The following is a 22,332-nucleotide window of genomic DNA, read 5'->3' as shown; positions in this document are numbered from 1 at the left end:
TCTACCCCAGTGAGAGTCAGTGTCTGTGGAACTGTGCTCCAGTGAAAGTCAGTGTCTGTGGAATGGTACCCCAGTGACAGTCAGTGTCTATGGAACTGTACACCAGTGAGAGTCAGTGTCGGTGGAACTGTACTCCAGTGAGAGTCAGTGTCTGTGGAACTGTACCCCAGTGAGAGTCAGTGCCTGTTGAACTGTACCCCAGTGAGAGTCAGTGTCTGTGGAACTGTACTCCAGTGAGAGTCAGTGTCTGTGGAACTGTACCCCAGTGAGAGTCAGTATCTGTGGAACTGTTTCCCAGTGAGAGTCAGTGTCTGTGGAACTGTACCCCAGTGAGAGTCAGTGTCTGTGGTACTGCACCCCAGTGAGAGTCAGTGTCTGTGGAACTGTAGCCCAGTGAGAGTGAGTGCCTGTGGAACTGTACCCCAGTGAGAGTCAGTGTCTGGATCTGTACCCCAGTGAGAGTCAGTGTCTGGAACTGTACCCCAGTGAGAGTCAGTGTCTGTGGAACTGTACCCCAGTGAGAGTCAGTGTCTGTGGAACTGTACCCCAGTGACAGTCAGTGCCTGTGGAACTGTACCCCAGTGACAGTCAGTGTCTGTGGAACTGTACCCCAGTGACAGTCAGTGCCTCGGGATCTGTACCCCAGTGAGAGTCAGTGTCTGTGGAACTGTACCCCAGTGCGAGTCAGTGCCTGTGGAACTGTACGCCAGTGACAGTCAGAGTCTGTGGAACTGTACCCCAGTGAGAGTCAGTGTCTGTGGAACTGTACCCCAGTGAGAGTCCGTGTCTGTGGAACTGTACCCCAGTGAGAGACTGTATCTGTGGAACTGTACCCCAGTGAGAGTCAGTGTCTCTGGAACTGCACCACAGTGAGAGTCAGTGTCTGTGGAACTGTATCCAGTGAAAGTCAGTGTCTGTGGAACTGTACCCCAATGTGAGTCAGTGCCTGTGGAACTATACCCCAGTGAGAGTCAGTGTCTGTGGAACTGTACCCCAGTGAGAGTCAGTGTCTGTGGAACTGTACCCCAGTGAGAGTCAGTGTCTGTGGAACTGTACCCCAGTGACAGTCAGTGCCTGTGGAACAGTACCCCAGTGACAGTCAGTGTCTGTGGGACTGTACCCCAGTGAGAGTCAGTGCCTGTGGATCTGTACCCCAGTGAGAGTCAGTGTGTGTGGAACTGTACCCCTGTGCGAGTCAGTGTCTGTGGAACTGTACGCCAGTGACAGTCAGAGTCTGTGGAACTGTACCCCAGTGAGAGTCAGTGTCTGTGGAACTGTACCCCAGTGGGAGTCAGTGTCTGTGGAACTGTACACCAGTGAGAGACTGTATCTGTGGAACTGTACCCCAGTGAGAGTCAGTGTCTCTGGAACTGTACCACAGTGAGAGTCAGTGTCTGTGGAACTGTACCCCAGTGTGAGTCAGTGCCTGTGGATCTGTACCCCAGTGAGAGTCAGTGTCTGTGGAACTGTACCCCAGTGAGAGTCAGTGTCTGTGGAACTCTACCCCAGTGAGAGTCAGTGTCTGTGGAACTGTACCCCAGTGAGAGTCAGTGTCTGTGGAACTGTACCCCAGTGAGAGACTGTATCTGTGGAACTGTACCCCAGTGAGAGTCAGTGTCTGTGGAACTGTACCCCAGTGAGAGTCAGTGTCTGTGGAACTGTACCCCAGTGAGAGACTGTATCTGTGGAACTGTACCCCAGTGAGAGTCAGTGTCTGTGGAACTGTACCCCAGTGAGAGTCAGTGTCTGTGGAACTGTACCCCAGTGAGAGTCAGTGTCTGTGGAACTGTACCCCAGTGAGATTCAGTGTCTGTGGAACTGTACCCCAGTGAGAGTCAGTGTCTGGAACTGTACCCCAGTTAGAGTCAGTGCCTGTGGAACTGTACCCCAGTGAGAGTCAGTGCCTGTGGAACTGTACCCCAGTGAGAGGCAGTGTCTGTGGAACTGTACCCCAGTGAGAGTCAGTGTCTGTCGAACTGTACCCCAGTGAGAGTCAGTGTGTGTGTAACTGTACTCCAGTGAGAGTCAGTGTCTCTGGAACTCTACCCCAGTGAGAGTCAGTGTCTGTGGAACTGTACTCCATTGAGAGTCAGTGTCTGTGGAACTGTACGCCAGTGAGAGTCAGTGCCTGTGGAGCTCTACCCCAGTGAGAGTCAGTGCGTGTGGAACTGTACTCCAGTGAAAGTCAGTGTCTGTGGAATTGTACCCCAGTGAGAGTCAGTGTCTGTGGAACTGTTCTCCAGTGACAGTCTGTGCCTCGGGATCTGTACCCCAGTGAGAGTCAGTGTCTGTGGAACTGTACCCCAGTGCGAGTCAGTGCCTGTGGAACTGTACCCCAGTGAGAGTCAGTGTCTCTGGAACTGTACCACAGTGAGAGTCAGTGTCTGTGGAACTGTACCCCAGTGTGAGTCAGTGCCTGTGGATCTGTACCCCAGTGAGAGTCAGTGTCTGTGGAACTGTACCCCAGTGAAAGTCAGTGTCTGTGGAACTCTACCCCAGTGAGAGTCAGTGTCTGTGGAACTGTACTCCAGTGAGAGTCAGTGCCTGTGGAACTGTACCCCAGTGAGAGTCAGTGTCTGTGGAACTGTACCCCAGTGAGAGTCAGTGTCTGTGGAACTGTACCCCAGTGAGAGTCAGTGTCTGTGGAACTGTACCCCAGTGAGAGTCAGTGTCTGTGGAACTCTACCCCAGTGAGAGTCAGTGTCTGTGGAACTGTACTCCAGTGAGAGTCAGTGCCTGTGGAACTGTACCCCAGTGAGAGTCAGTGTCTGTGGAACTCTACCCCAGTGAGAGTCTGTGTCTGTGGAACTGTACCCCAGTGACAGTCAGTGTCTATGGAACTGTACACCAGTGAGAGTCAGTGTCTGTGGAATGGTACCCCAGTGACAGTCAGTGTCTATGGAACTGTACACCAGTGAGAGTCAGTGTCTGTGGAACTGTACCCCAGTGAAAGTCAGTGTCTGTGGAACTCTACCCCAGTGAGAGTCAGTGTCTGTGGAACTGTACTCCAGTGAGAGTCAGTGCCTGTGGAACTGTACCCCAGTGAGAGTCAGTGTCTGTGGAACTCTACCCCAGTGAGAGTCTGTGTCTGTGGAACTGTACCCCAGTGAGTGTCAGTGTCTGTGGAACTGTACCCTAGTGAGAGTCAGTGTCTGTGGAACTGTACTCCAGTGAAAGTCAGTGTCTGTGGAATGGTACCCCAGTGACAGTCAGTGTCTATGGAACTGTACACCAGTGAGAGTCAGTGTCTGTGGAACTGTACTCCAGTGAGAGCCAGTGCCTGTGGAACTGTACCCCAGTGAGAGTCAGTGCATGTGGAACTGTACTCCAGTGAGAGTCAGTGTCTGTGGAACTGTACCCCAGTGAGAGTCAGTGTCTGTGGAACTGTACCCCAGTGAGAGTCAGTGTCTGTGGAACTGTACCCCAGTGAGAGTCAGTGCCTGTGGAACTGTACCCCAGTGAGAGTCAGTGTCTGTGGAACTGTACTCCAGTGAGAGTCGGTGTCTGTGGAACTGTACCCCAGTGAGAGTCAGTGTCTGTGGAACTGTAGCCCAGTGAGAGTCGGTGTCTGCGGAACTGTACCCCAGTGAGAGTCAGTGTCTGTGGAACTGTAGCCCAGTGAGAGTGAGTGCCTGTGGAACTGTACTCCAGTGAGAGTCAGTGCCTGTGGAACTGTACCCCAGTGAGAGTGAGTGCCTGTGGAACTGTACTCCAGTGAGAGTCAGTGTCTGTGAAACTGTACCCCAGTGAGAGTCAGTGTCTGGAACTGTCCCCCAGTGAGAGTCAGTGTCTGTGGAACTGTACCCCAGTGAGAGTCAGTGTCTGTGGAACTGTAGCCCAGTGAGAGTCAGTGTCTGTGGAACTGTACCCCAGTGAGTGTCAGTGTCTGTGGAACTGTACCCCAGTGAGAGTCAGTGTCTGTGAAACTGTACCCCAGTGAGAGTCAGTGTCTGGAACTGTCCCCCAGTGAGAGTCAGTGTCTGTGGAACTGTACCCCAGTGAGAGTCATTGTCTGTGGAACTGTACCCCAGTGAGAGTCAGTGTCTGTGGAACTGTACCCCAGTGAGAGTCAGTGCCTGTGGATCTGTACCCCAGTGAGAGTCAGTGTGTGTGGAACTGTACCCCTGTGCGAGTCAGTGTCTGTGGAACTGTACCCCAGTGAGAGTCAGTGCCTGTGGAACTGTGCGCCAGTGACAGTCCGAGTCTGTGGAACTGTACCCCAGTGAGAGTCAGTGTCTGTGGAACTGTACCCCAGTGAGAGTCAGTGTCTGTGGAACTGTACCCCAGTGAGAGACTGTATCTGTGGAACTGTACCCCAGTGAGAGTCAGTGTCTGTGGAACTGTACCCCAGTGAGAGTCAGTGTCTGTGGAACTGTACCCCAGTGAGAGTCAGTGTCTGTGGAACTGTACCCCAGTGAGATTCAGTGTCTGTGGAACTGTACCCCAGTGAGAGTCAGTGTCTGGAACTGTACCCCAGTTAGAGTCAGTGCCTGTGGAACTGTACCCCAGTGAGAGTCAGTGCCTGTGGAACTGTACCCCAGTGAGAGGCAGTGTCTGTGGAACTGTACCCCAGTGAGAGTCAGTGTCTGTCGAACTGTACCCCAGTGAGAGTCAGTGTGTGTGTAACTGTACTCCAGTGAGAGTCAGTGTCTCTGGAACTCTACCCCAGTGAGAGTCAGTGTCTGTGGAACTGTACTCCATTGAGAGTCAGTGTCTGTGGAACTGTACGCCAGTGAGAGTCAGTGCCTGTGGAGCTCTACCCCAGTGAGAGTCAGTGCGTGTGGAACTGTACTCCAGTGAAAGTCAGTGTCTGTGGAATTGTACCCCAGTGAGAGTCAGTGTCTGTGGAACTGTTCTCCAGTGACAGTCTGTGCCTCGGGATCTGTACCCCAGTGAGAGTCAGTGTCTGTGGAACTGTACCCCAGTGCGAGTCAGTGCCTGTGGAACTGTACCCCAGTGAGAGTCAGTGTCTCTGGAACTGTACCACAGTGAGAGTCAGTGTCTGTGGAACTGTACCCCAGTGTGAGTCAGTGCCTGTGGATCTGTACCCCAGTGAGAGTCAGTGTCTGTGGAACTGTACCCCAGTGAAAGTCAGTGTCTGTGGAACTCTACCCCAGTGAGAGTCAGTGTCTGTGGAACTGTACTCCAGTGAGAGTCAGTGCCTGTGGAACTGTACCCCAGTGAGAGTCAGTGTCTGTGGAACTGTACCCCAGTGAGAGTCAGTGTCTGTGGAACTGTACCCCAGTGAGAGTCAGTGTCTGTGGAACTGTACCCCAGTGAGAGTCAGTGTCTGTGGAACTCTACCCCAGTGAGAGTCAGTGTCTGTGGAACTGTACTCCAGTGAGAGTCAGTGCCTGTGGAACTGTACCCCAGTGAGAGTCAGTGTCTGTGGAACTCTACCCCAGTGAGAGTCTGTGTCTGTGGAACTGTACCCCAGTGACAGTCAGTGTCTATGGAACTGTACACCAGTGAGAGTCAGTGTCTGTGGAATGGTACCCCAGTGACAGTCAGTGTCTATGGAACTGTACACCAGTGAGAGTCAGTGTCTGTGGAACTGTACCCCAGTGAAAGTCAGTGTCTGTGGAACTCTACCCCAGTGAGAGTCAGTGTCTGTGGAACTGTACTCCAGTGAGAGTCAGTGCCTGTGGAACTGTACCCCAGTGAGAGTCAGTGTCTGTGGAACTCTACCCCAGTGAGAGTCTGTGTCTGTGGAACTGTACCCCAGTGAGTGTCAGTGTCTGTGGAACTGTACCCTAGTGAGAGTCAGTGTCTGTGGAACTGTACTCCAGTGAAAGTCAGTGTCTGTGGAATGGTACCCCAGTGACAGTCAGTGTCTATGGAACTGTACACCAGTGAGAGTCAGTGTCTGTGGAACTGTACTCCAGTGAGAGCCAGTGCCTGTGGAACTGTACCCCAGTGAGAGTCAGTGCATGTGGAACTGTACTCCAGTGAGAGTCAGTGTCTGTGGAACTGTACCCCAGTGAGAGTCAGTGTCTGTGGAACTGTACCCCAGTGAGAGTCAGTGTCTGTGGAACTGTACCCCAGTGAGAGTCAGTGCCTGTGGAACTGTACCCCAGTGAGAGTCAGTGTCTGTGGAACTGTACTCCAGTGAGAGTCGGTGTCTGTGGAACTGTACCCCAGTGAGAGTCAGTGTCTGTGGAACTGTAGCCCAGTGAGAGTGAGTGCCTGTGGAACTGTACTCCAGTGAGAGTCAGTGCCTGTGGAACTGTACCCCAGTGAGAGTGAGTGCCTGTGGAACTGTACTCCAGTGAGAGTCAGTGTCTGTGAAACTGTACCCCAGTGAGAGTCAGTGTCTGGAACTGTCCCCCAGTGAGAGTCAGTGTCTGTGGAACTGTACCCCAGTGAGAGTCAGTGTCTGTGGAACTGTAGCCCAGTGAGAGTCAGTGTCTGTGGAACTGTACCCCAGTGAGTGTCAGTGTCTGTGGAACTGTACCCCAGTGAGAGTCAGTGTCTGTGAAACTGTACCCCAGTGAGAGTCAGTGTCTGGAACTGTCCCCCAGTGAGAGTCAGTGTCTGTGGAACTGTACCCCAGTGAGAGTCATTGTCTGTGGAACTGTACCCCAGTGAGAGTCAGTGTCTGTGGAACTGTACCCCAGTGAGAGTCAGTGCCTGTGGATCTGTACCCCAGTGAGAGTCAGTGTGTGTGGAACTGTACCCCTGTGCGAGTCAGTGTCTGTGGAACTGTACCCCAGTGAGAGTCAGTGCCTGTGGAACTGTGCGCCAGTGACAGTCCGAGTCTGTGGAACTGTACCCCAGTGAGAGTCAGTGTCTGTGGAACTGTACCCCAGTGAGAGTCAGTGTCTGTGGAACTGTACCCCAGTGAGAGACTGTATCTGTGGAACTGCACCCCAGTGAGAGTCAGTGTCTCTGGAACTGTACCACAGTGAGAGTCAGTGTCTGTGGAACTGTACCCCAGTGTGAGTCAGTGCCTGTGGATCTGCACCCCAGTGAGAGTCAGTGTCTGTGGAACTGTACCCCAGTGAAAGTCAGTGTCTGTGGAACTGTACTCCAGTGACATTCAGTGCCTGTGGAACTGTACCCCAGTGAGAGTCAGTGCGTGTGGAACTGTACTCCAGTGAGAGTCAGTGTCTGTGGAACTGTACCCCAGTGAGAATCAGTGTCTGTGGAACTGTACCCCAGTGAGAGTCAGTGTCTGTGGAACTGTACCCCAGTCAGAGTCAGTGCCTGTGGAACTATACCCCAGTGAGAGTCAGTGTCTGTGGAACTGTACTCCAGTGAGAGTCAGTGTCTGTGGAACTGTACCCCAGTGAGAGTCAGTATCTGTGGAACTGTTTCCCAGTGAGAGTCAGTGTCTGTGGAACTGTACCCCAGTGAGAGTCAGTGTCTGTGGTACTGTACCCCAGTGAGAGTCAGTGTCTGTGGAACTGTAGCCCAGTGAGAGTGAGTGCCTGTGGAACTGTACCCCAGTGAGAGTCAGTGTCTGTGGAACTGTACCCCAGTGAGGGTCAGTGTCTGTGGAACTGTATTCCAGTGAGAGTCAGTGTCTGTGGAACTGTACCCCAGTGAGAGTCAGTGTCTGTGGAACTGTACCCCAGTGAGAGACTGTATCTGTGGAACTGTACCCCAATGAGAGTCAGTGTCTGTGGAACTGTACCCCAGTGAGTGTCAGTGTCTGTGGAACTGTACCCCAGTGAGAGTCAGTGTCTGTGGAGCTGTACCCCAGTGAGAGTCAGTGTCTGTGGAACTGTACCCCAGTGACATTCAGTGTCTGTGGAACTGTACCCCAGTGAGAGTCAGTGTCTGTGGAACTGTACCCCAGTGAGAGTCAGTGTCTGTGGAACTGTCCCCCAGTGAGAGTCAGTGTCTGTGGAACTGTAGCCCAGTGAGAGTGAGTGCCTGTGGAACTGTACCCCAGTGAGAGTCAGTGTCTGTGGATCTGTACCCCAGTGAGAGTCAGTGTCTGTGAAACTGTACCCCAGTGAGAGTCAGTGTCTGGAACTGTCCCCCAGTGTGAGTCATTGTCTGTAGAACTGTACCCCAGTGAGTGTCAGTGTCTGTGGAACTGTACCCCAGTGAGAGTCAGTGTCTGTGGAACTGTACCCCAGTGACAGTCAGTGGCTGTGGAACTGTACCCCAGTGACAGTCAGTGTCTGTGGGACTGTACCCCAGTGAGAGTCAGTGCCTGTGGATCTGTACCCCAGTGAGAGTCAGTGTGTGTGGAACTGTACCCCTGTGACAGTCAGTGCCTCGGGATCTGTACCCCAGTGAGAGTCAGTGTCTGTGGAACTGTACCCCAGTGCGAGTCAGTGCCTGTGGAACTGTGCGCCAGTGACAGTCCGAGTCTGTGGAACTGTACCCCAGTGAGAGTCAGTGTCTGTGGAACTGTACCCCAGTGAGAGTCAGTGTCTGTGGAACTGTACCCCAGTGAGAGACTGTATCTGTGGAACTGCACCCCAGTGAGAGTCAGTGTCTCTGGAACTGTACCACAGTGAGAGTCAGTGTCTGTGGAACTGTACCCCAGTGTGAGTCAGTGCCTGTGGATCTGCACCCCAGTGAGAGTCAGTGTCTGTGGAACTGTACCCCAGTGAAAGTCAGTGTCTGTGGAACTGTACTCCAGTGACATTCAGTGCCTGTGGAACTGTACCCCAGTGAGAGTCAGTGTCTGTGGAACTGTACCCCAGTGAGAATCAGTGTCTGTGGAACTGTACCCCAGTGAGAGTCAGTGTCTATGGAACTGTAGCCCAGTCAGAGTCAGTGCCTGTGGAACTATACCCCAGTGAGAGTCAGTGTCTGTGGAACTGTACTCCAGTGAGAGTCAGTGTCTGTGGAACTGTACCCCAGTGAGAGTCAGTATCTGTGGAACTGTTTCCCAGTGAGAGTCAGTGTCTGTGGAACTGTACCCCAGTGAGAGTCAGTGTCTGTGGTACTGTACCCCAGTGAGAGTCAGTGTCTGTGGAACTGTAGCCCAGTGAGAGTGAGTGCCTGTGGAACTGTACCCCAGTGAGAGTCAGTGTCTGTGGATCTGTACCCCAGTGAGGGTCAGTGTCTGTGGAACTGTATTCCAGTGAGAGTCAGTGTCTGTGGAACTGTACCCCAGTGAGAGTCAGTGTCTGTGGAACTGTACCCCAGTGAGAGACTGTATCTGTGGAACTGTACCCCAATGAGAGTCAGTGTCTGTGGAACTGTACCCCAGTGAGTGTCAGTGTCTGTGGAACTGTACCCCAGTGAGAGACTGTATCTGTGGAACTGTACCCCAATGAGAGTCAGTGTCTGTGGAACTGTACCCCAGTGAGAGTCAGTGTCTGTTGAACTTTACCCAAGTGAGATTCAGTGTCTGTGGAACTGTACCCCAGTGAGAGTCAGTGTCTGGAACTGTACCCCAGTGAGAGTCAGTGCCTGTGGAACTGTACCCCAGTGAGATTCAGTGTCTGTGGAACTGTACCCCAGTGAGAGTCAGTGTCTGGAACTGTACCCCAGTGAGAGTCAGTGTCTGTGGAACTGTACCCCAGTGAGAGGCAGTGTCTGTGGAACTGTACCCCAGTGAGAGTCAGTGTCTGTGGAACTGTACCCCAGTGAGAGACTGTATCTGTGGATCTGTACCCCAGTGAGAGTCACTGTCTATGGAACTGTACCCCAATGAGAGTCAGTGTGTGTAACTGTACTCCAGTGAGAGTCAGTGTCTCTGAAACTCTACCCCAGTGAGAGTCAGTGTCTGTGGAACTGTACTCCAGTGAGAGTCAGTGTCTGTGGAACTGTACCCCAGTGAGAGTCAGTGTCTGTGGAACTGTACCCCAGTGAGAGTCAGTGTCTGTGGAACTGTACCCCAGTGAGAGTCAGTGCCTGTGGAACTGTACCCCAGTGAGAGTCAGTGTCTGTGGAACTGTAGCCCAGTGAGAGTCAGTGTCTGTGGAACTGTACCCCAGTGAGAGTCAGTGTCTGTGGAACTGTACCCCAGTGAGAGTCAGTGCCTGTGGAACTGTACCCCAGTGAGAGTCAGCGCCTGTGGAACTATACCCCAGTGAGGGTCAGTGTCTGTGGAACTGTACCCCAGTGAGAGTCAGTGTCTGTGGAACTGTACCCGAGTCAGAGTCAGTGCCTGTGGAACTATACCCCAGTGAGAGTCAGTGTCTGTGGAACTGTACCACAGTGAGTGTCAGTGCCTTTGGAACTGTACCCCAGTGACAGTCAGTGCCTGTGGAACTGTACCCCAGTGACAGTCAGTGTCTGTGGGACTTTACCCCAGTGAGAGTCAGTGTCTGTGGAACTGCACTACAGTGTGAGTCAGTGCCTGTGGATCTGTACCCCAGTGAGAGTCAGTGCCTCTGGATCTGTACCCCAGTGAGAGTCAGTGTCTGTTGAACTGTACCCCAGTGAGAGTCAGTGTCTGTGGAACTGTACCCCAGTGAGAGTCAGTGTCTGTGGAACTGTACCCCAGTGAGAGTCAGTGTCTGTGGAACTGTACCCCAGTGAGAGTCAGTGTCTGTGGAACTGTACCTCAGTGAGAGTCAGTGTCTGTGGATCTGGACCCCAGTGAGAGTCAGTGTCTGTGAAACTGTACCCCAGTGGGAATCAATGTCTGTGGAACTGTACCCCAGTGACAGTCAGTGCCTGTGGAACTGTACCCCAGTGAGAGTCAGTGTGTGCGGAACTGTACCCCAGTGAGAGTCAGTGTCTGTTGAACTGTACCCCAGTGCGAGTCAGTGCCTCTGGATCTGTACCCCAGTGAGAGTCAGTGTTTGTGGAACTGTACCCCAGTGAGAGTCAGTGTCTGTGGAACTGTACCCCAGTGACAGTCAGTGTCTATGGAACTGTACCCCAGTGAGAGTCAGTGTCTATGGAACTGTACCCCAGTGAGAGTCAGTGTCTATGGAACTGTACCCCAGTGAGAGTCAGTGTCTATGGAACTGTACCCCAGTGAGAGTCAGTGTGTGTGTAACTGTACTCCAGTGAGAGTCAGTGTCTGTGGAACTGTACCCCAGTGAGAGTCAGTGTCTGGAACTGTACCCCAGTGAGAGTCAGTGTCTGTGGAACTGTAACGCAGTGAGAGTCAGTGTTTGTGGAACTGTACCCCAGTGAGAGTCAGTGTTTGTGGAACTGTACCCCAGTTAGAGTCAGTGTCTATGGAACTGTACCCCAGTGAGAGTCAGTGTGTGTGTAACTGTACTCCAGTGAAAGTCAGTGTCTGTGGAACTCTACCCCAGTGAGAGTCCGTGTCTGTGGAACTGTACCCCAGTGAGAGTCAGTGTCTGTGGAACTGTACCCCAGTGAGAGGCAGTGTCTGTGGAACTGTACCTCAGTGTGAGTCAGTGCCTGTGGAACTGTACCCCAGTGAGAGTCAGAGTCTGTCGAACTGTACCCCAGTGAGAGTCAGTGTCTGTGGAACTGTACCCCAGTGAGAGACTGTATCTGTGGATCTGTACCCCAGTGAGAGTCACTGTCTATTGCATTGTACCCCAGTGAGAGTCAGTGTCTATGGAACTGTACCCCAGTGAGAGTCAGTGTGTGTGTAACTGTAGCCCAGTGAGAGTCAGTGCCTGTGGAACTGTACCTCAGTGAGATTCAGTGTCTGTGGATCTGTACCCCAGTGAGAGTCAGTGTCTGTGGAACTGTATTCCAGTGAGAGTCAGTGTCTGTGGATCTGTACCCCAGTGAGAGTCAGTGTCTGTGGAACTGTACGCCAGTGAGAGTCAGTGTCTGTGGAACTGCACCCCAGTGAGAGACTGTATCTGTGGAACTGTACCCCAATGAGAGTCAGTGTCTGTGGAACTGTACCCCAGTGAGTGTCAGTGTCTGTGGAACTGTACCCCAGTGAGAGTCAGTGTCTGTGGAGCTGTACCCCAGTGAGAGTCAGTGCCTGTGGAACTGTACCCCAGTGACAGTCAGTGCCTCTGGATCTGTACCCCAGTGAGAGTCAGTGTCTGTTGAACTGTACCCCAGTGAGAGTCAGTGTCTGTGGAACTGTACCCCAGTGAGAGTCAGTGTCTGTGGAACTGTACCCCAGTGAGAGTCAGTGTCTGTGGAACTGTACCCCAGTGAGAGTCAGTGTCTGTGGAACTGTACCTCAGTGAGAGTCAGTGTCTGTGGATCTGGACCCCAGTGAGAGTCAGTGTCTGTGAAACTGTACCCCAGTGGGAATCAATGTCTGTGGAACTGTACCCCAGTGACAGTCAGTGCCTGTGGAACTGTACCCCAGTGACAGTCAGTGCCTGTGGAACTGTACCCCAGTGACAGTCAGTGCCTCTGGATCTGTACCCCAGTGAGAGTCAGTGTCTGTTGAACTGTACCCCAGTGAGAGTCAGTGTCTGTGGAACTGTACCCCAGTGAGAGTCAGTGTCTGTGGAACTGTACCCCAGTGAGAGTCAGTGTCTGTGGAACTGTACCCCAGTGAGAGTCAGTGTCTGTGGAACTGTACCCCAGTGAGAGTCAGTGTCTGTGGAACTGTACCTCAGTGAGAGTCAGTGTCTGTGGAACTGTACCCCAGTGAGAGTCAGTGTTTGTGGAACTGTACCCCAGTGAGAGTCAGTGTGTGTGTAACTGTACTCCAGTGAGAGTCCGTGTCTGTGGAACTGTACCCCAGTGAGAGTCAGTGTCTGTGGAACTGTACCCCAGTGAGAGGCAGTGTCTGTGGAACTGTACCTCAGTGTGAGTCAGTGTCTGTGGAACTGTACCCCAGTGAGAGTCAGTGCCTGTGGAACTGTACCCCAGTGAGAGTCAGTGTCTGTGGAACTGTACCCCAGTGAGAGTCAGTGCCTGTGGAACTGTACCCCAGTGAGAGTCAGAGTCTGTCGAACTGTACCCCAGTGAGAGTCAGTGTCTGTGGAACTGTACCCCAGTGAGAGACTGTATCTGTGGATCTGTACCCCAGTGAGAGTCACTGTCTATTGCATTGTACCCCAGTGAGAGTCAGTGTCTATGGAACTGTACCCCAGTGAGAGTCAGTGTGTGTGTAACTGTAGCCCAGTGAGAGTCAGTGCCTGTGGAACTGTACCTCAGTGAGATTCAGTGTCTGTGGAACTGTATCGCAGTGAGAGTGAGTGCCTGTGGAACTGTACCCCAGTGAGAGTCAGTGTCTGTGAAACTGTACCCCAGTGAGAGTCAGTGTCTGTGGAACTGTACCCCAGTGAGAGTCAGTGCCTGTGGAACTGTACCCCAGTGAGAGTGAGTGCCTGTGGAACTGTACCCCAGTGAGAGTCAGTGTCTGTGGAACTGGACCCCTGTGAGAGTCAGTGTCTGTGGAACTGTACCCCAGTGAGAGTCAGTGTCTGTGGAACTGTACCCCAGTGAGAGTCAGTGCCTGTGGAACTGTACCCCAGTGAGAGTCAGTGCCTGTGGAACTGTACCCCAGTGAGAGTCAGTGTCTGTGGAACTGTCCCCCAGTGAGAGTCAGTGTCTGTTGGACTGTACCCCAGTGAGAGGCAGTGTCTGTGGAACTCTCCCCCAGTGAGAGTCAGTGTCTGTGGAACTGTACGGCAGTGAGAGTCAGCACCTTCAGGAAGGAGTTGCTTAATGAGGGAAGACATTTTTTGGAAGTTCTTTGATCTGTTTTGTACAGGAGGGATTGGCAACTTGTGATCTCCTTGGAAACTTCCATGAGTGTGGAGCGTGGGTGGGACAGTCGGATCGCTCTCCGCTGTTTGTTGTGTGGGTGATGTTTCATTCGGTTTTCTCTTCCTAACCCAGTAATGTTGGGTGTGATTTCAGAAAGAGCGAGATCTGGAGCTCGCGGCTCAGATTGGACAGTCTCTCCTCAAACAGAACCGAATACTGGCCGAGAGCAATGAGTACCTCGAGGAGCAGCTCCAGCACTCCAGTGAGGAGGTGAGACCTGTACCCCAGTGAGACTGAGCGTCTAGGAGTCAGTCTATTGAGGGCTTCAGACCACACTCATGAGGCTTCAGACCACAATCTAGGCTGACACTCCCAGTGCAGTGCTGAGGGAGCGCCGCACTGTCGGAGAGGCAGTACTGAGGGAGTGCTGCATTGTCAGAGGGGCAGTACTGAGGGAGTGCTGCACTGTCGGAGGGACAGTACTGTGGGAGCGCCGCACTGTCGGAGGAGCCGTGCTGAGGGAGCGCCGCACTGTCGGAGGGACAGTACTGACGGAGTGCTGCACTGTCGGAGGTGTCAGTACTGAGGGAGCATTGCACTGTCGGAGGGGCAGTACTGAGGGAACGTTGCACCGTCGGAGGATCAGTACTGAGAGAGCGCTGCACTGTCGGAGGGGCGGTACTGAGGCAGCGCTGCACTGTCGGAGGGGCAGTACTGAGGGAGCGCTGCACTGTCGGAGGGTCAGTACTGAGGGAGCGCTGCACTGTCGGAGGGTCAGTACTGAGGGAGTGCTGCACTGTCGGAGGGGCAGTACTGAGGGAGCGCCGCACTGTCGGAGGAGCAGTACTGAGGGAGCGCTGCACTGTCGGAGGGGCAGTACTGAGGGAGTGCTGCACTGTCGGAGGGTCATTACTGAGGGAGCGCTGCAATGTCGGAGGGGCAGTACTGAGGGAGTGCTGCACTGTTGGAGGGTCAGTACTGAGGGAGCGCTGCAATGTCGGAGGGGCACTACTGAGGGAGCGCTGCACTGTCGGAGGAGCAGTACTGAGGGAGTGATGCACTGTCGGAGGGGCAGTCCTGAGGGAGCGCTGCACTGTCGGTCGGAGGGGCAGTACTGAGGGAGTGCTGCACTGTCGAAGGTGCGGCGCCCAGCTCGGCTCCCAGTGCTCCAGGTGTGGTCTAACCAGGGCTTTAGTTGTTGCCCGGGAGGGGGCTGCCGTGCTGTGGTGGCTGGAAGAGTTCTGGGGGGGATCTGGGACCAGTTGGGCAGATTGATATTGGAGGAGGCAACACGTGGGACCCTTGTTTCTCCAGCAGCTGCTGTTCCTGATGTCAGCGGGCTCCATGTCGCCCTCTTGGCATTAACCCTTGGCTCTCTTCTGCAGGTTGCACAACTGAAACACGAAGTGAGCGTGAGAGACGATCTTCTCCATCTCTACACCGACACGACTGAGGACAGCGAGCCCAACTCCTCCTGCTGCAGCCCGTGAGTACTCCCGCCAGCCCCTCCCCCTGCCGGCCCCGCCCCAGCTCACAGCCCCACCCCCGCTGGCCCCTCCCCTGCTCACAGCCCCGCCCCCGCTCACAGCCCCTCCCCCACTCCTCCGCTCCCGCTCCTCTGGGAGGGAGGGTGAGTGGGAGGGATGCCTGCAATACCGCGGTGCTACGTGCCCACACACGGACGCTCTGCCACTCTGCCTCCTTCCTACTCAGGTCATTCCCGCTCCGCCTCGCTCACACACAGGCACGCCAATGTTCCCGTTGATATTTTTCAAGGGGCCGCCCATGCACGGTTTCTCCTATTTAAAAGCCGGCCCACCAGCTGCTCGGGAGCTGCAGCGAGCAGTGCGGCCACGTAGCTTAATGCGAACAATGACACACACACATGCACAGTCACGCGCACACGCAGACGCAGATGCAGACACAGACGCACACAGACGCGCTCACAGTCACGCACACACACGCGCACACACACGCACACTCACAGTCGCACACGCACGTGCATGCACACTCACGCACACTGGCCCTGGTGTGGGTTTCACTGAGCTGGGTGTGGTTTGGAGTTTGATTTGCCCGTTTCCCACTTGCAGGTTGAGACGGAACGAGTCCTCAGTCTCTCTCCAGAATTGCCTCCACCTGGAATTCCTGCAGCAAAAACTCAGGGGCTTGGAGAACGAGAACCACAAGCTGAGACACCAGGTAATCACAGACCCGTAGCCGCTACTGGGACCCACAACCAGTGCCGACCGGGGAAGGACAGACACACACCAGGGTCTGGGAAAGGTCGGTGTCTGTCCTCGGGACAGTCAGTTCCTGTACTCAGGACATGGAAGGTGCCGTCTTTCGGATGAGACATTAAAACTGAGGCCCCGTCTGCCCTCTCAGGTGGACGTAAAAGATCCCACGGCACTATTTCGAAGAGCAGGGGAGTTCTCCCCGGTGTCCTGGGGCCAATATTTATCCCTCAACCAACATCACTAAAACAGGTTATCTGGTCATTATCACATTGCTGTTGGTGGGATCTTGCTGTGAGAAAATTGGCTGCCGCGTTTCCAACAGTGACTACACTTCAGAACATGCTGCGGGACGTCCTGAGGTTGTGAAAGGCGCTATATAAATGCAAGTCGTTTTCTTTCCTTTGATTCAGTGTCGCACTGGAGCTCTGTGATCTCCATCTCCACCCCCCCCCACCCCTCCTGTCATAGAGTCATAGAGTCATAGAATTATACAGCACAGAAAGAGGCCCTTTGGCCCATCGTGTCTGCGCCGTCCATCAAGCCCTGTCCAATCTAATCCCATTTTCCAGCATTTGGTCCATAGCCTTGTATGCAATGGCATTTCAAGTGCTCATCCAAATGCTTCTTGAATGTTGTGAGGGTTCCTGCCTCTACCACCCTTTCAGGCAGTGAGTTCCAGACTCCAACCACCCTCTGGGTGAAAAAGTTCCTCCTCAAATCCCCTCTAAACCTCCTGCCCCTTACCTTGAATCTATGCCCCCTTGTTATTGACCCCCCTACTAAGGGGAAAAGTTCCTCTTTATCTACCCTATCTATGCCCCTCATCATTTTGTACACCTCAATCAGGTCCCCCCTCAGCCTTCTTTGCTGCAAGGAAAACAACCCCAGCCTGTTTAGTCTTTCTTCATAGCTGAGGCGCTCCAGCCCAGGTAACATCCTGGTAAATCTCCTCTGCACCCTCTCCAATGCAATCACATCCTTCCTATAGTGAGGCGACCAGAACTGCACACAGTACTCCAGCTGTGGCCTTACCAGCGTTTTGTACAGCTCCATCATAACCTCCCTGCTCTTATATTCTATGCCTCGGCTAATGAAGGCAAGTATCCCATATGCCTTTTTAACCACCTTATCTACCTGTTCCGCTGCCTTCAGGGATCTATGTACATGTACACCAAGGTCCCTCTGACCCTCTGTACTTCCTAGGGTCCTACCACTCATTGTGTATTCCCTTGCCTTATTTGTCCGTCCAAAATGCATCACCTCGCACTTTTCAGGGTTAAATTCCATTTGCCACTTTTCCGCCCATCTGACCAACCCGTTTATATCGTCCTGCAGCCTGAGGCTTTCCTCCTCGCAATTTACCACCCCACCAATTTTCGTGTCATCTGCGAACTTACTGATCATACCTTTTACATTCTCCTCCAAATCATTTATGTAGATCACAAACAACAAGGGACCCAGCACACACACTGTCCTCCCGCCACACACCCCAGCACCCTCCGGCCAACCCTAGCCGATGGTTTTGGTTGCACCGTGACTCTCAGCGTGTGACTTGTTTTCTTATTCTCTCTGTAGGCCACTCAGTTATCGACGGAAACCTTGGAGTACGAGAGCAAGGAGGAGCAGCTGGTGATCGACTGCGTGAAGGAACTTGGTGAGTTGGTGCCAACGTCCACCTCAATACCAGGCGAAAGATTCCTTGAAGGATGTCGCGGCCTGGGAGAGGGTGCAGAAGAGATTTCCTCCAATTATACCAGTGTTGCAACGTTTCAGTTATGTGGAGAGACTGGAGAAGCTGGGGCTGTTCTCCTTGGAGCAGAGAAGGTTAAGGGGAGATTTGATAGAGGTGTTCAAAACCATGAGGGGTTTTGATAGAGTAAATAAGGAGAAACTGTTTCCAGTGGCAGGAGGGTCGGTAACCAGAGGACACAGATTGAAGGGAATTGGCAAAATTGGGGAGATGAGGAGAATGTTTTTTATGCAGCGAGTTGTTGTGATCCGGAATGCGCTGCCTGAAAGGGCGGTGGAAGCAGATTCAATAATAGCTTTCAAAAGGGAATTGGATAAATATTTGAAAAGGAAAAATTTGCAGGGCTACGGGGAAAGAGCAGGGGAGTGGGACTAATTGGAGAGCTCTTTCAGGCACAGGCACGATGGGCCGAATGGCCTCCTTCTGTGCTGTTTCATGGAGTGCGCAACATGTGGTGACCCAGCTCTGTGATCCTATTGGCCCAGAGTAGCACTGCTGACCAACGACCATCTATAATATATTCAAAATATTATATCTGAGCATTTCCTGGCGACTGCATCACATTATAAATTCCTACATCCACATTTATCATGGAAACTGTCTATGTAAACCGTCACGCTGTAATTACACTCTACGTCCAGTGGGGACACTGCAGTACCACCACTGGAGTGATTGTAGCGTGACCTGTTTACATTAGACAGTCCAATTATAAATGTGGACGGGGGAATTTATCATGGAAATATAAATATGACTTCAGGATGATGACTGAATGGTATCTGAACCTTGCTCCATTTAGCAATGGGGCTACAGTAGCACAGTGGTCATGTTACTGAGCTCAAATCCCAACACGGCCGATGGGCAATTTAAATTCAGTGAATTAATTAAATAAATCGGGAATAAAAAGCTAGTATCAGTAATGGTGACCATGAAACTACTGGATTGTCGTAAAAACCCAACTAGTTCACTGATGTCCTTTAGGGAAGGAAATCTGCTGTCCTTACCCGGTCTGGCCTATATGTGACTCCAGACCCACAGCAATGTGGTTGACTCTCAACTGCCCGCTGAAATGGCCGAGCGAGACACTCAGTTGTATTCAGGGCGGCTCACCACCACCTTCTCGAGGGCAACTAGGGACGGGCAATAAATGCCGGCCTTGCCAGCGACGCCCACATCCCGAGAATGAATTTTTTAAAATCTCTCGCCCTCTCGCCCCACTTCACTCGAGCACTACACACACTGAGCCCTTACCTTTCTGCTGTGCCCTCCTGAGGTGCCGACGGTTCTTCCAGTGCCTTGCCCAGGTCACCGTGAGTGAACACTGCAAAACTATCAGACCATGGGGGGAAAAATTCAGTTGTTTGCACCTCCCGTTAGTGCCTTAAGAGGGCGCTAATGGGGCGCAAAGCAACTAGCGCCCGGGCGCGGCGATTTTTGCGCCGCTCGCGAAATTATCTAGACATTTTGCGGCGGCGCTAAACACTATCGCCACGATCTCCTGCGCCGGCAGATTGTGATGTCAGTCGAGTGCGCAACGCTCCGTTAGTGCCCCGGACTGGATATTGAGTGGCGCCCCCTGCCTTACCGCCTGCCGCTAGCAACGACAGGTTGAGGGGAGCGTTTTGCAGTCAGAAAGGGACTGGGGGAGCGCTATTTAAAGACGACCGCTTCCTGCCTTTTTTGTTGGTGACATTTTTGCACCATGCATTCTGAGAGAGAGAGAGAGAGAGAGAGAGAGAGAGAGAGAGACAGACTTCTGGAGAGATTCAACGCTGTGTGAAGGAGTTTCGGGTACTGAGCAGCACTTTGCAGGTTCATTTTGATTTGCCCGTCCTTGCTCCGCCAGCGCCCTGAGGTAGCGCCTCGCTCCTCGGCCTTTGCGCCTTAAGACAGGTGTGAAGCACCTGATTTAGCGCTCCAATCACCTCCAGGGGCGATAAAAGCCAAGTTTGCCGCCAGAGGCGATAATTAGCGCCAGGCGCTAAACTTTGCGCACGGCCGATAATGGCGCCCCAAACAGGGCAATACTGAATTTTTCTCCCCATGGGTGGCATCGTGACCAAAACCCTATCTTGTCCTCGCCCAGCTTCCCCGCCCCTCACTGGATAGTGGTCATCTGGGGGATCCCTGGCTGATTATTGCCCTCCCATGGCGACTGTGACCAATTGCAGCAACCCTCCTGAGATCATCTAACTCGGCCTAGACTGGGGATTAAGCTGCAGGCCTCGGTATCAGCCTGGGCAGTATATACACCCACTGGGGGAGCCACTAGATGCATCTGGGTCTGGCTCTGCGTCATGATCTTACCAAGTGGAATTGCACAGTTGGACAGCAGGTGTCTCTCTTAAGAGGAGGTCAGGGGTCCCCACACTGAAGTCCATTACCACCATGGTTCAAAGCCCCATCCCCGGGGCACAGGGGGTTGCCAACGCCCCAGGATTGGCCTGGAGTCTCTGGGGATTGAAGATTAATGTCCAGGGCACAGCTTCCAGCACCACCTGGGAGAAAGATCACTGGGGCGTTAATAAAGTGTTAATAAAGTGTGTCTTTTTCATTTTCTTTGAACAATTTATTAGTTATAAAAATATTGGAGATGGGAAACAAGGTTGTTAGAGTAACAGTCACGGATCTTCCAATTGGGTAACGAAGAGTCTGTTTGCTTTCTGATTGGTTGGGAAGGTGTGGCTCCGCGAGGATGGGCGCTCTGAGCCACCAATATCCCTGGTTGCTGTATATTCGAGAATTACCGATAGCCCAGGCCCGTTCACACTGCTGGTGAATCTGTTCATGTTGCTGAGATATCGAATCTTCCCCATCCGTGCCATGTCCAGTTTTCTCGGCAAGGTTGTGATGCTGGCCTGCGGTCACTTGGTGAGCAGAGCTGTTCCGGCCCTGACTGACTACGCACTGCGTCAGGGTCACAGAACAACCAGGAAATTCAGGAACAATCCCCGGAGCTGGAGATCCCCGACTATCGACCATTCTCCTTTCACGTGTTCGAGGAGGCTGCTTTTGAGCTTTTAATCTTTTCCTCTTTCTCTCTTTCCATCAACCTCGCTGTTTGTGGAACGATGGTCCAGGGGAAAGCAATAACCAGCTGGCAGCGGTTTCCGAAGAGCTGGCACGAAAAATCGAGGACACCTTGCGACAGCAGGAGGAGATCAGCGTTCTGCTCACACGGGTAGTGGAACTGCAGCAGAAATGTAAAGTGGTACGTTAGTCCCACTCACTCAGCATTCCACCAATCCCATCGCAGCTCCATCAATCCATAGGAATTGTTTATCACAATCTAAAGTGTGTTTAATTTTCTTAAATTAGTGCACGACAGAGAACGAAGAGTTAACTCAGTACCTCGCAACATCGAGAGAGAGTCAGGAACAACTAAAGACCGAGGTGGGTAATGGACTCAGTAACCCCTCTCCCCCAGCGCCCTGTGTTACTGACTGTATCTCTACTGATGTTAATCCAGCTCCCTCACACTGTCTCTCAGTAACCCCTCTCCCCCAGCGCCCTGTGTTACTGACTGTATCTCTACTGATGTTAATCCAGCTCCCTCACACTGTCACTCAGTAACCCCTCTCCCCCAGCACCCTGTGTTACTGACTGTATCTCTACTGATGTTAATCCAGCTCCCTCACACTGTCACTCAGTAACCTCTCTCCCCCAGCGCCCTGTGTTACTGACTGTACCTCTACTGATGTTAATCCAGCTCCCTCACACTGTCACTCAGTAACCCCAGTGCTTGAAGTGAACAGAGTGTTTGATTCAGAGTCTCAGCGGTGCTTTGTTTGATTGCTGTGTAGCTACAATACCTGTGGGAGAAGTATTCTCAGTGTGGTGCGATGCTGCGCGAGGCACAGGAGGAGATAAAGAATCTGCGGAACAAGAGTGTGCCGAACAGTTCCATCAACCGTTACCACACGGTGCCCGTCTATCCCATGGTAAGCAATGCAGCCAGACTCACACACCTCCCACACGCTCTCTCCGCACTCAACAATCCTTCACCACCTTCAGCCTTCCTACTCCCGACAGGCTTTACACATGCAAGCCTGGTATCGCCGTGCCAGTGTCCTGTCCTGTGGGACTGGGCCCTTCCCCTGATGCCCTGTGGGACTGGGCCCGTCCCCCGGTGTCCTGCCCTGTGGGACTGGGCCCTTCCCCCGGTGCCCTGTGGGACTGGGCCCTTCCCCCGGTGCCCTGTGGGACTGGGCCCTTCCCCCGGTGCCCTGTGGGACTGGGCCCTTCCCCTGATGCCCTGTGGGACTGGGCCCTTCCCCCGGTGCCCTGTGGGACTGGGCCCTTCCCCCCGGTGCCCTGTGGGACTGGGCCCTTCCCCCGGTGCCCTGTGGGACTGGGCCCTTCCCCCGGTGCCCTGTGGGACTGGGCCCTTCCCCCGGTGCCCTGTGGGACTGGGCCCTTCCCCCGGTGCCCTGTGGGACTGGGCCCTTCCCCCGGTGCCCTGTGGGACTGGGCCCCTCCCCCGGTGTCCTGTGGGACTGGACCCTTCCCCCGGTGCCCTGTGGGACTGGGCCCTTCCCCCGGTGCCCTGTGGGACTGGGCCCTTCCCCCGGTGCCCTGTGGGACTGGGCCCTTCCCCCGGTGCCCTGTGGGACTGGGCCCTTCCCCCGGTGCCCTGTGGGACTGGGCCCTTCCCCCGGTGCCCTGTGGGACTGGGCCCTTCCCCCGGTGCCCTGTGGGACTGGGCCCTTCCCCCGGTGCCCTGTGGGACTGGGCCCTTCCCCCCGGTGTCCTGTGGGACTGGGCCCTTCCCCCGGTGCCCTGTGGGACTGGGCCCTTCCCCCCGGTGTCCTGTGGGAC

General features: G+C 53.6%; 1 protein-coding gene across 1 annotated transcript in view; it reads left to right on the top strand.

Moving 5' to 3' along the window:
• The window catches only part of hap1 (huntingtin associated protein 1), a 69,512-nt gene that overhangs the window by 17,673 nt on the left and 29,507 nt on the right, over positions 1-22,332 (top strand). The window contains exons 3-9 of the mRNA XM_085966089.1: positions 13,684-13,800; positions 14,916-15,016; positions 15,621-15,729; positions 17,343-17,421; positions 20,595-20,725; positions 20,833-20,907; positions 21,318-21,455. Coding sequence (XP_085822215.1) covers positions 13,684-13,800; positions 14,916-15,016; positions 15,621-15,729; positions 17,343-17,421; positions 20,595-20,725; positions 20,833-20,907; positions 21,318-21,455 — 750 coding nt within the window. The remainder of the gene's footprint in view (positions 1-13,683; positions 13,801-14,915; positions 15,017-15,620; positions 15,730-17,342; positions 17,422-20,594; positions 20,726-20,832; positions 20,908-21,317; positions 21,456-22,332) is intronic.

Source organism: Somniosus microcephalus, chromosome 24 (assembly GCF_052327205.1).
Source record: "Somniosus microcephalus isolate GS21.2 chromosome 24, FLI_Smic_1.0, whole genome shotgun sequence".
Classification (NCBI taxonomy): domain Eukaryota; kingdom Metazoa; phylum Chordata; class Chondrichthyes; order Squaliformes; family Somniosidae; genus Somniosus; species Somniosus microcephalus.
This window is presented reverse-complemented; position numbering and strand designations above follow the sequence as displayed.